Source organism: Lissotriton vulgaris, chromosome 12, assembly GCF_964263255.1.
Source record: "Lissotriton vulgaris chromosome 12, aLisVul1.2, whole genome shotgun sequence".
Taxonomy (NCBI): Eukaryota; Metazoa; Chordata; class Amphibia; order Caudata; family Salamandridae; genus Lissotriton; species Lissotriton vulgaris.
The window spans coordinates 87,108,508-87,120,998 of record NC_141700.1 but is presented as its reverse complement, the minus strand read 5'-3'; the positions used below and the strand labels follow the sequence as shown (position 1 = coordinate 87,120,998).

At 41.7% G+C, this 12,491-nt stretch overlaps 1 protein-coding gene across 1 annotated transcript in view; it reads left to right on the top strand.

Annotated features, from left to right (window-relative positions):
• Nucleotides 1–12,491, top strand: part of LOC147673426 (disintegrin and metalloproteinase domain-containing protein 10-like) — a 63,205-nt gene that overhangs the window by 13,951 nt on the left and 36,763 nt on the right. The window contains exons 3-4 of the mRNA XM_086947288.1: nt 3,060–3,178; nt 5,033–5,191. Coding sequence (XP_086803414.1) covers nt 3,060–3,178; nt 5,033–5,191 — 278 coding nt within the window. The remainder of the gene's footprint in view (nt 1–3,059; nt 3,179–5,032; nt 5,192–12,491) is intronic.

Sequence of the window (12,491 nt, the reverse complement as noted above, 5' to 3'; positions counted from 1 at the left end):
GTAAAATGACTGTCTTTATGTATTAATAGGACTGGCAACAACAGTGGTTTACCCACAACCACCCATAAGATGTCTGGATTTGCTCTCTAAATTTGCCCTGTTATTTCATATATGTGACTGGTGCCAAGACATTTTGCACCTAGTAGAAGGACTCCATCCTGCCACGTTTGCTGAACCCTTGCATGCACCCTCATGTTGTGTCTGACCTGTGCTGTCTGTTTTGCTCGCTTTCATATGTAGGGTCAAGCTGCTTTTCACAGCAAGTTGTGCACCAAATCATCCAGTTCTTTATATACAGGACCATATAGGTCTCGTGTTATACACCTTTCATTATGTAAAGGTCTTGTGTTCTACACCTATATTCAAGACCACATATGTCTTTGGTTTCTACCCCTTCTTTCCTTATATACAAGTCTTGTGTTCTAAACCTTTCCATATATTCAAGACCTTACAGGCCCTGTCTTCTACACCTTTTCTTGTGTACAAGACCTTATGGACGGGGTGTTCTACGCCTTTGCTAATATGTAAGACCTTATATGCCCTGTGTTCTATGCCTTTCCTTATATATAAGACCTTATATGCCCTGTGTTCTATGCCTTTCCTAATATACACGACCGTATAGACCCTGTGTTCTACACCTCTTCTTATATACAAGACCTTATAGACCCTGTGTTCTACACCTCTCCTTATATACAAGACCTTATAGACCCTGTGGTCTATGCCTTTCCTTATATACAAGACCTTATAGGCCCTGTGTTCTACATCACTCCTTATATACAAGACCTTATAGACCCTGTGTTCTACACCTCTCCTTATATACAAGACCTTATAGACCCTGTGGTCTATGCCTTTCCTTATATACAAGACCTTATAGGCCCTGTGTTCTACATCTCTCCTTATATACAAGACCTTATAGACCCTGTGTTCTACACCTCTCCTTATATACAAGACCTTATAGACCCTGTGGTCTATGCCTTTCCTTATATACAAGACCTTATAGGCCCTGTGTTCTACATCTCTCCTTATATACAAGACATTATAGACCCTGTGTTCTACACCTCTCCTTTTATACAAGACCTTATGGACCCTGTGTTCTATGCCTTTGCTTAAATACAAGACCTTATAGGCCCTGTGTTCTATGCCTTTCTTTATATACAAGACCTTATAGGCCTTGTGTTCTACACCTTTGCTTATATATAGGTCTTGTGTTCTACAGGGCCCGACTGAGAACCAAAACCGGCCCTGGCAAAGTGCTCGCCGCCCCCCTGGGGGTGCGACCGAGCTCTTTGCCGGGGCCGGTTCTCGACCGATTTTGTTACAGGGCCGATTTGCAAAAACGGCCCTGTAACAAAAACAGCCCCCAGGGCCCAAATCCGGCCCCCACCATTGCGGGGCACCGGGGGATTGCCCGGTGCCCGCAACGGCCAGTCCGGGCCTGGTGTTCTGCACCTTTACTTATATACAAGACCTTACAGGCCCTGTGTTCTACCCCATCTCTTGTGTACAAAACCTTATAGACGGGGTGTTCTACGCCTTTCCTAATATGTAAGACCTTATATGCTCTGTGTTCTATGCCTTTCCTAACATACAAGACCTTATAGACCCTGTGTTCTACACCTCTCCTTATATACAAGACCTTATAGACCCTGTGTTCTACACCTCTCCTTATATACAAGACCTTATAGACCCTGTGGTCTATGCCTTTCCTTATATATAAGACCTTATAGGCCCTATGTTCTATGCCTTTCCTTATATACAAGACCTTATAGGTCCTTTGTTCTACACTTTTTCTTATATACAATTCCTTATAGGCCCTGTGTTCTACACCTCTCCTTATATACAAGACCTCATGGACCCTGTGTTCTACACCTCTCCTTATATACAAGAACTTAAATGTCTTGTATATACAAGACCTTATGGACCCTGTGTTCTACACCTCTCCTTATATACAAGACCTTATGGACCCTGTGTTCTACACCTCTCCTTATGTACAAGACCTTAAATGTCTTGTGTTCTACACCTTTCCTTACATTCAAGACCTTTTAGACCCCGTGTGCGCACATTTCCCTATATACAAGACCTTATAGGCCTTTTGTTGTACACATTTCCTTGTATACAAGACCTTATAGGTCCTGTGTTCTACACTTTTTCTTATATAGAATTCCTCGGCTGGTCAAGGCGCTGTTCTGTTTTCTTCACAACTCATCTTCCAGGGACTGCGGACCTTTTACTTGGAAAGCTCTGTGCATGATGCAAAGTGCTTTAGGGGCAGAGCATCTGGATATTGGTAACCAATGAAATCATGCAACTTCTGCGTAATGTGCCCCCTTGAATGATGGTGTTTTGGATACTGTGCAATTTGCGCTGTAAGTGCGAGGGAGCTCCTAGGCCATTGGCGTAGTCAACCTGTGACATGCTATGGGTGATAACGGCATGTAGATTTCTATGGATATCCTATGTGAGCGGTGATGTATCACAGTGTCCTGCCAGAGGCCCACGTTACTAGTTGTCCCTTTTATTTGTTTGGTGTGAGCGAAAACCGTGTCGAAAAATGGTCTAATATTTCAGTTCACCTAAGGTAATTTACCTAGATGGGTAGACAAGATGTGCAGACTACATTATGAAACAGGATGTATTCATTTGGTTCAGTTTGTGGAAAATTACTTAATTTTTAGTACATGTTTTTCTTTATTTAATGGGCTGTATGGAACTGTATTAAGGTCAACAATAATGACCCACAAAAATATTTAATCTACTGCATCATCTACCACTATGAGATAAAGGTAATATTTTTAACTGTACATCTACTCACCTATCTTACCAGGTGGTTTAGCTTTAGGCTGATGCAGTGGGTGTGATTTTTTTTGTCATGCAATATCCTGCAAAGCAATATAGTTAGAGTATATCATTTAATTAATATTTTTTTGTACTCTCTGTCTACCCGCCTTGTTGTTTATCCATCCTCTTGTTCAAAAAGTTACACAAGTTTATGACAGGAAACTGTTCATATACGTTTGGATTTTATTTATGGAACATATGTATATTTTCCTGCCTTGCAGAAAGTTCAAGATGATGTTGAAGCGAGACGCCACAGCTTTTGCAGACTCCTTTGAAATTGTCGAAAAGGGGAAAACCTCTCACACAGACGTTTCTTTTCTATACTCTGGGGAACTGCAAGGTATGGTTCCATTTGTAACTTGTGAGAAATGTGTTCTCTAAACACCTATGGCCTACATGTAGAGGAAGAAAATGGCTATCATGGCGGGGCTGGGCTTCCCGCGTCACAGGGAAGATGATTGGTGGCTGCACTTTGCATGTTTTCCACCCAGGCTGGATTCCATTCCTCATCTGAGCAGCGAACCACAGCATTCAGACCAATCACAACGCTGCATTGCAGCATTGTGATTGGCTGGGAGCCTGGGTGCTTGTTTCCTGGTTCCTGTGTGGATGAGAGATGGCGGCTGGCGACCGTCACGACCAACAGGTACATTTCTTTATTTGCTTCTCCCACGCCCGCCACCGTTCCCTACCAACAGCCAATACATTATGCTGTATTTTATCTGATCCTTATGGTCTCTGACATAGTGTTTTCAGCCATGGTTAGAGTTAATAACAAAACCTGTAAATCAAGCAATTTAGCAAATTGCTGGCTACAAAACCATTGGCTACAAGTGTTGACTTCATACCATTTGGAAGCCTTGACTACCCACATTAAAAGAAGTATCCCTTCCATGTTAGTGTACAAAGACCACAAAGAAGTAGCGGGGAACAATTTGGAAATAAATAAGGTCTCAGGTGCTTAAGATTGTCACAAACTCAATTGGAGCATCACTCCACGTTAATCTATCATTAATGGGCCATTAACACCGGACAGGCACTATTTTTGTGTATTTTTCGGGGAAGTGGTTGAGAGCTGCAAAACCAAGATTTTCCAGAAGTTAGGAAAAACTTGGAAAAGAACCACAAAATAAAATAGGCACTCAAATCAAGAAATATGGCAGTTGCCCCAGTTTATTTGGGGAAAGATGGTCTAATTATCCATTTCTGAGAACAAAATATGACTTGTTAGAAATCCTAGTTCATGAGTTACAAATAGTTTTTACTAGTCCTGTTTTTCCCGCTATGGAGCATCTTATAAAATATGATTGAGAAAATTGTAGCTGCTTCCAGGTGCATGTTGGATCTGTTTTTTGGTTTCCATTTGTGTCTTTGGTTCAGTTTTATTTGACCTTTGGAACTACCCTTGTTCGTTTCAGCTAGCTATAAGTTGTCCTAAGGTCTAAAACATATTAGCTGTAGGTTAAGGCAGCTCCTATGGCAATATAACAGTACTAAAAAAATACAATATACAAAAAAACTGATTGTGAAACTGTTCATGGAGAAGATAACGTAGCAGTTCTCAATGGAATATGTTACATTTCAAACAAAAAGCAGAATTGATGTTTTTTGTAATTTTAGACTATTAACAGATATATATGTTTCTACTTGATAAGTAAACATGACAACGGTGTGGTTCTAAACCGTATGTTTGGTATTGATCCATAAAAGACATTTTGAATACTGAATTTATGTATGTATAGGCTTATATTTCTTTCTGTTATGATACATAGTAATGTGGAAGGAATAGCACAGTGTGGAAGATGTCATCTGTATAGAAAATATGATTAAAGTAAAATGAATACTTTGCAATTGGTGCATGTAAATGTCCACCAGGGAAGTCCTCAACTGTGAAGAAAAAAACACCCTCTTTAGTTCTCTAAGGCTACAACAAAAAGTATTTTCTCTGCAGTATAATTTTGGAAGAGGTGGATCTATTTCAGATTTTAAGGATGTGCACACTGGTTATATTTACAAAAATTGTATCAAAATGGAAATCTAATGCAAATCTATTGCTCATCGTGAAATTCTGGAAATAATCTAGTCTTTATGCGCCATCACTAAATACACTTCCGTTATGGGATGTATTTAGATTTTGTATTTGAAACTGAGAGGCTTTAAAGATTTTTTTTTAACACTTATTCCATTGCTGTAGATGAACCTGGTTCTGTTTGCACTGGTTCGATAATCAATGGCATTTTTGAAGGGTCCATCCAAACAAGTAACGGGACCTACTTCATAGAAACCGACGAAGACAATATGGTCTGCGGAAACCAAACCACTCACTCAATCATCTATCATGAAAATGACATTGGTAAGTACTGATGTAAGATCTTCTGGAACTATCAAAAACAGCTCTGTCGTGTTTTCATATCAAACAAATATTTATTATAAGTTCAACACGCTGCAAGAGGTCCCAAAGCCAACCTGTTGCCTGGCTTTGATATATACAGTTTTGTCGGTAAATTAAATAATGTGGTGTTTTTGGTGGTGGCAAGCGAGTGACAAGATGGTGCAAGCATTGGAAGACATTACAAACATAAATGTTTGTTTACTAATATGTATATTTTCATAGCAATACGGTCAGTTCAAGGCCTCAGTTTGGAGGTTAATGGGGCTGATTAAACAGTGCCTGTATTTTGCATATTCTTCAGTGGGTATGCCCACCTGAATATTGAAGCTAGACTATTGAGGTATACAAATATTGAGGACAAAATGAACCCCCGTAATTCTTTAGCTTTCTCAATCTAGCTGATTTTCACATTTTACTCTCTCCCACTCACCCTTGTATCTCTATCCATTTGTATTTAGCTGATTTTCATATTTTTCTATCCCCAGCTCACCTGTGTATCTCTTTATTTATCTGTGTCTAACTGCTTTTCACCTTTTCCTCTCCTCCACTCACCCCAGTATCTTTTTACTCATCTGCATCTAGTTGATTTTCGTTTCCCCTTTTCCTCTCCCCCACTCATCCTGTATATTTTTACCCGTCTGTATCTAGCTGCTTTTACCTCTTCCCTTCCCCCGCTCACCTGTGTATCTCTTTATCCATCTGTCTGTAGCTGTTTTACCTTGTCCACTCCCTCACTCACCCCTGTATCTCTTTATCCATCTGTCTGTAGCTGTTTTACCTTGTCCACTCCCTCACTCGCCCCTGTATCTCTTTATCCATCTGTCTGTAGCTGTTTTACCTTGTCCACTCCCTCACTCGCCCCTGTATCTCTTTATCCATCTGTCTGTAGCTGTTTTACCTTGTCCACTCCCTCACTCGCCCCTGTATCTCTTCACCCATCTGTATATAGGCAATTTGCACTGTTGGCTTTACCCCCTCTCTTTGCTTCTGTGCCCTTCTCACAATGCTCCACATATATTTACATTGTATTTTGTGAATATCACATACCCCCCCTTCTCTCTACTTATGTATTTTGCTTCTTTTTCCCTCATTCGGCTCTACCCAGTATTTTACTGCTCTTCTTTTCCTCTTACCATGCTCTCCTCTATCTTTCTATTCTGTCAATTCTCTCTGCTCTCGTCTCTTAATTTTTTCTCCTGTATCGTCCCACGCAATCTTCTGTTGTCCTCTCCTGTACTTTTCTTTGTATATCCTAAAACTCTGTCTTCTTCTTACAACTTGTATCACTCCTCTCTTTCATTTGCACTCACCCCCTTGCATCTCTCTAAGCTCCCCTTTAGTTCCCCAATAGTAAGTGGACTCTCTGTTCTTCCCTCTACCTCTCCACTCTCTGCTGTATCTCGCTATTCCATTATCGATCTCTCAGATCACACATCCATCTCTGCATCCTTCCTTTACACCACCCTCCTGTTTCCTTTAATGCCTGCATCATTTCACCCTGCTATACTCTTCCTCTTCAGCTCCGTGCAGCCCCCTCGCTGGCAGACTTCAGAAAGAGACTCTAGACCTGGCTCTTTGACGGAGACACAGCGCCCAGATACCCCTAGAGGTGACAGTGTGCGCTTTACAAATGCTGATTGATTGATACTTGCATCTGTCCAATCCTCTGTATCCATCCATTGCCCCATTATCTATTTATTGTTTCCTCTAGCTTTGTTTCCACACAGAGCCTCATCGTTCTCTCTTATTACATGTGGTGGGCTACATGTCATTTCCCCTCCCTGCCTATCGTAGAGTAATCTCAGAGGCAGACCCCATGCAAGCGAAGGGACAAAGGCCTGTGCAATCAGCCTGTTAACTGTGGCTGGTGCAGGGCAGGGTAGGCCCTGCACCCTCCCCTCTGGGTCATGGTGCTGCTGAACCACTAACAGCTACTCCCCTGCTGCTGTGACCTTCAGCAGGGCAGCCTCCTGCTTGACAACAGGAAGCAGCTGGCACTGAGAGGCTGGGAGCAATCCGGGGCACCTCTTGGGTATTAATGCCACCACAGCTTGCAGCCCCTGACACCTGCTGCTGCGAGAGAGAGAATCCTGATTTATTAAAATTGTGTGCCTGGCTATGTACTATCTTTCCACTGAACAAAAACACTGCACTTTGCAAGACATTTATGTTTCCTGTGCTTGACATAACCAGACCCGAATTAGGTCCAAACTCCATCTTGAATCCTAAAGCAGCCATGATGTGTGCTTTCATTTCTCCTCTCATCGCACAGAACAGAATGTGCACCAGTGTAAGCTCTGTGTTGACATGTTGTTCTCGAAGAACTCCAGAGGGAGCGTTTGTTTCATTCAAGGCTCTTCCTGTCTGTGCTGCTGTAGGACAGTTCATTCTATGAGACTGTTATTGTTGTGAGTGCAACCAGGTTTTTTTAGACATATCTGATGACAAATGGAGCTACATTACATTTTGTTTTCTGACTGTCATTTTCCTTTTTTATTTTGATATATTTGAAGTCGAATTTGGTGGGGAGGCTTGTCTGGTTTGTCCTGACTTTATAGAGCTGCCCCTTGTCAGTCTGAATGGGACCTAAAATGTTTTGCTTTGATATTTACCTTTGTGTCAGACTCTTTGCTGCACCTGACTGAGACTTATGCTAATCCCCTAAAATGAATTATTACTCATTTCAACTGATTAACATATTTTTGTCTTCTATAATAAACATTAACCATTTAACATAACATAAGAGGTGTATTTGTAAAGCGCACGATTACCCGGAGGTGTCCTGGCGCTAAATAACAGATGTTTATTGTTACCCAACTCAATGGTACTCATTTTATCGATCTCAAATGGATGAAAGGCTGAGTGGACCCGCTGGGATTTGAACCTGTGACCATGAGGCCCCTGGAGTGGCTGCTTTAGTCCACTGAGCCACCAGACCTGGCAAGGGATGTAACCTTTACACATCTCCACGAGGCTGATTTTGATTGATTTGATTTATGTATTTGTAAAGCGCGACGAATGCCCGTGGTCATCTTGGCGCTAGGGAAGGTAGTTTGCCAGGTATTGGCGGGAATCCAGGAAGATCAAGATCAGTTGTTAAAGAGCCAGGTCTTCAGTGCCTTCCTGAAGCACCAGAGTGATGGACGGCTCTTTATGGAGACGGAGAGCTGTTAATCTATATTCCCTAGGCACACATTGCCATATATGACAACATCGTCACCAATCCTGCTTAAGCACTATGGGCCCGATGTAGGTAGCCATTTACCGTTACCGACCGGTAAATGCCTTTTCCTATGTAGGGGGCATGCATTCACAGAATCGGTATTTTTACCGATTCTGTATTTACCGAATCGGTAAATACAGACTCTGTAAAATACAGAATCTGTAAATGCAGATGTAGGTGGCACTTTTAAGTGTGCCACAGGTCCTTTAGAATTCGGTATTTACCATGTAATACTATTGCATGGTAAATAACAAATTCAGGTGTACATGCACATCTGTGCATGTACACCTGTGCCATGTGACGCACAGACACACAGACATGCACAGACATGGCACACAAGCCTGGAATTGGGGTGCTACAGGGTGTCAAAGTGACACCCCGTTCCCCCTTGCAGGATTCGGTATTTACCGATTCGGTAAATACAGACTCTGTAAAATACAGAATCTGTAAATGCAGATGTAGGTGGCACTTTTAAGTGTGCCACAGGCCCTTTAGAATTCGGTATTTACCATGTAATACTATTGCATGGTAAATAACGAATTCAGGTGTACATGCACATCTGTGCATGTACACCTGTGCCATGTGACGCACAGACACACAGACATGCACAGACATGGCACACAAGCCTGGAATTGGGGTGCTACAGGGTGTCAAAGTGACACCCCGTTCCCCCTTGCAGGATTCGGTATTTACCGATTCGGTAAATACAGACTCTGTAAAATACAGAATCTGTAAATGCAGATGTAGGTGGCACTTTTAAGTGTGCCACAGGCCCTTTAGAATTCGGTATTTACCATGTAATACTATTGCATGGTAAATAACGAATTCAGGTGTACATGCACATCTGTGCATGTACACCTGTGCCATGTGACGCACAGACACACAGACATGCACAGACATGGCACACAAGCCTGGAATTGGGGTGCTACAGGGTGTCAAAGTGACACCCCGTTCCCCCTTGCAGGATTCTGTATTTACCGAATCGGTAAATACAGACTCTGTAAAATACAGAATCTGTAAATGCAGATGTAGGTGGCACTTTTAAGTGTGCCACAGGCCCTTTAGAATTCGGTATTTACCATGTAATACTATTGCATGGTAAATAACGAATTCAGGTGTACATGCACATCTGTGCATGTACACCTGTGCCATGTGACGCACAGACACACAGACATGCACAGACATGGCACACAAGCCTGGAATTGGGGTGCTACAGGGTGTCAAAGTGACACCCCGTTCCCCCTTGCAGGATTCGGTATTTACCGATTCGGTAAATACCGAATCGGTATTTCCCATTGATTCCTATGGGCTTCAAGGCCCATAGGAATCAATGGGAAATACCGATTCGGTATTTACCGAATCGGTAAATACCGAATCTTACAGATTCGGTCATTGTAAAATAGAAATTACCTACATCTGCCTCCTTCCTATTTACCTACTCTTAAATACCGAATCGGTAAAATTCGGTATTTAAGACTAGGTAAATGGGAATTACCTACATCTAGCCCTTAATCTTAGATTATCAGATAAGGTGGAGTCCACACCTGCATCTATACAAGTGTAACAGGTCTGACTTTAGAAGTGGGTACAGTGTGTCCTGCCATACTTTTCCTACCAGTGTGCTTTGCTGGTGTGCATTGAGTTTCATTTTCCAACTTTGTCTACTTGAAATGTATTCGATATTGTGAATTTCACCTTGCTTGGACTTGCTTGACTTAAAGAGGTCTTAAGGAGACTGACAGTGTTAGTACAAATGACAATGTAGTCAAGATCAACAAGGGCACCAGGTTTGGGTGTGGTGTGGAATAGCGGAGTGAGTTAGAGTGGTAGTTGATTGTGGTGTTATTGGGTCGAAATTGTATGAGTACATATTTTGCTTTGGATTTTTTCAGGCTTCCCTGATTCCAGGTTAGGACTCTGTTTGTTTACAGCATACATTGTTGGTGCATCGTTGGGATGGAGCTCTCTCCATTGTATTAGAACCTGTAACATGCAGATGACACACAAATCACAACAATAGGTGCATTGACTCACTCACTTCAGCATCTGTTTTTTTCTTGCCTTCTTTATCCCTCCATTTTCATTCAGCCTCCTTGCCTGAATTGGTCACTAATAAAGTTACTATCCAGTGCCCTTGGGTCTCAAGTCTTGGGGATTGCTTGGACCTATAGACAGGGTTGCCAATTGGATATTCTTTTGCCAGCCTGGCCACTGTTCTTTGGTCAAAAAGGGTTTAAAAAAAAAGTAACTCAGCAGCAAACATCTGTATTTTGCCCTGTTTGAACTAGAAAATAGAAAATAAGAAATTACTTTAAGACTATTTTGTCGCTCTGTAAAATATTCCTAACTGGCTTTAAAAGCAAACCTTAATAAAAAAAAAGATTGCACAAAACATCTTACTCGAGTACTTGCTCCTGCCTCTTCCTGAACATAAACCAAGAGCAAGTGGCTGTGCTTTTTCTCTGAGAAAGACATTAGCCCTGGTTACATTCATGGGCCTGAAGATCAGTCAGGGTGGCAATGTAGAGTTGGATTTTTGACCACTTGTCCAGTGGTAAACCTGCCACTGAAAGAAGTGTAACATGGTGGGACACTGGAGAGAAATGAGTGTATGCCCAATGCTCCAATTAGCTCATCTCTAAAGTTGTCCACTTTAAGATCACTAGAGGGGGAGAGGGAAAGGCGCATTATTCAACCAATCACCCTCAGAAAGAAAGGATATTGCATTTTTAGAGTGATAATTCATCAGCGTGTTGGATGACAGAACAGGACTTTATGGCACATAACCTCTGACAACAAAGACAACACAGGAAGAGACACAAGTGAAGTGATACAAACTTCAAAATAAATGTAAATAATACAAAATCTTCACTGAAATAGATTCATTGTCTACAATTGTAGGGCAGTAGCCCTATGCCCAAAGTGGTACAGTCTATCAACTTAGGGGATCTGTAAGAAGGCTGCCCTAGAGATGAGATCTGCAACTTCTACTTAGCGGCTGATCTGCATGTAGGAAATCATTAAACGGACCTGCATTTAGGGTTCAGATTGTAGCTCTTCTCAAATAATGTGACATTTAGTTGGTGTGACCAAGAGCTCAACACGAAATCCAAATGTGTGAGTCTCACTCGCAAAGAGTGAGGCTTGAGGTGGCTGCATCTTTCCACGGTGACATACTTTTTCTAGCAATTCTACCCTGTACACCCTTGAAAAGAGCACCTTAGAAGAATGAAAGAAATATCCAGTCTTCCCCCAAAATGCCCTAAAAGCAATCCTACCCTGTGTGCCCTTAAAACTGTCTTTACAAAAAACAACCATTCATATATTCACAAGCACTTATAACATTTATACTTATTTTAACTATACTTCGTATTAAGTGTACGCTTAAGTCCAATAAAGTTTGAGTTTTTACTCAAAAGGTAAGGGGGAATATAGCATGAGTTGACCTTTTCCTCCTGCTCACCTTAGCAGACATCATATGTTTCTCCAAGTCCTAAAAGCGGTGTATCATCATACATCCAAAAACGGAAAGCACCTTTACAGCGCGGTCAAAACACCGCAATACATTTACACCGCTGTTTTTAAAACGCATGTCATTACAACGACTTGCACTGGAGGGTGCTCTAGACTAAGGAATAGTTTAATTTACTATTCCAACACCTTCCCTACTGTACATAGACTGGAGTTGGAATAGTAAATCACACTATTCTTAAGTCCAGAGCCCTCCAGCGCAAGTCGTTGTAACGACTTGCGTTGTAAAAACAGCGATTTAATGTAACGCGATCTAAATGATCGCGTTGTATCATCATACATCCCCTAAAAACTAGTCAGCCATTTTCATGACTCAAAACCATGTTCATGGGTTGGGAAGGAGCTTCAGGAAGATGACCCTAATTTGTAACAAATATAGATAACTTCAGGGACCCAATTTTGTTTTGCAGGTGCTGTCATTGATATTACAAAATACCAAAGTTGCCTGGCTTTGATTCTACCTCAAGCCTCTTTCTTCAACCACTCTCTACTTTCTGCCTCTTTATT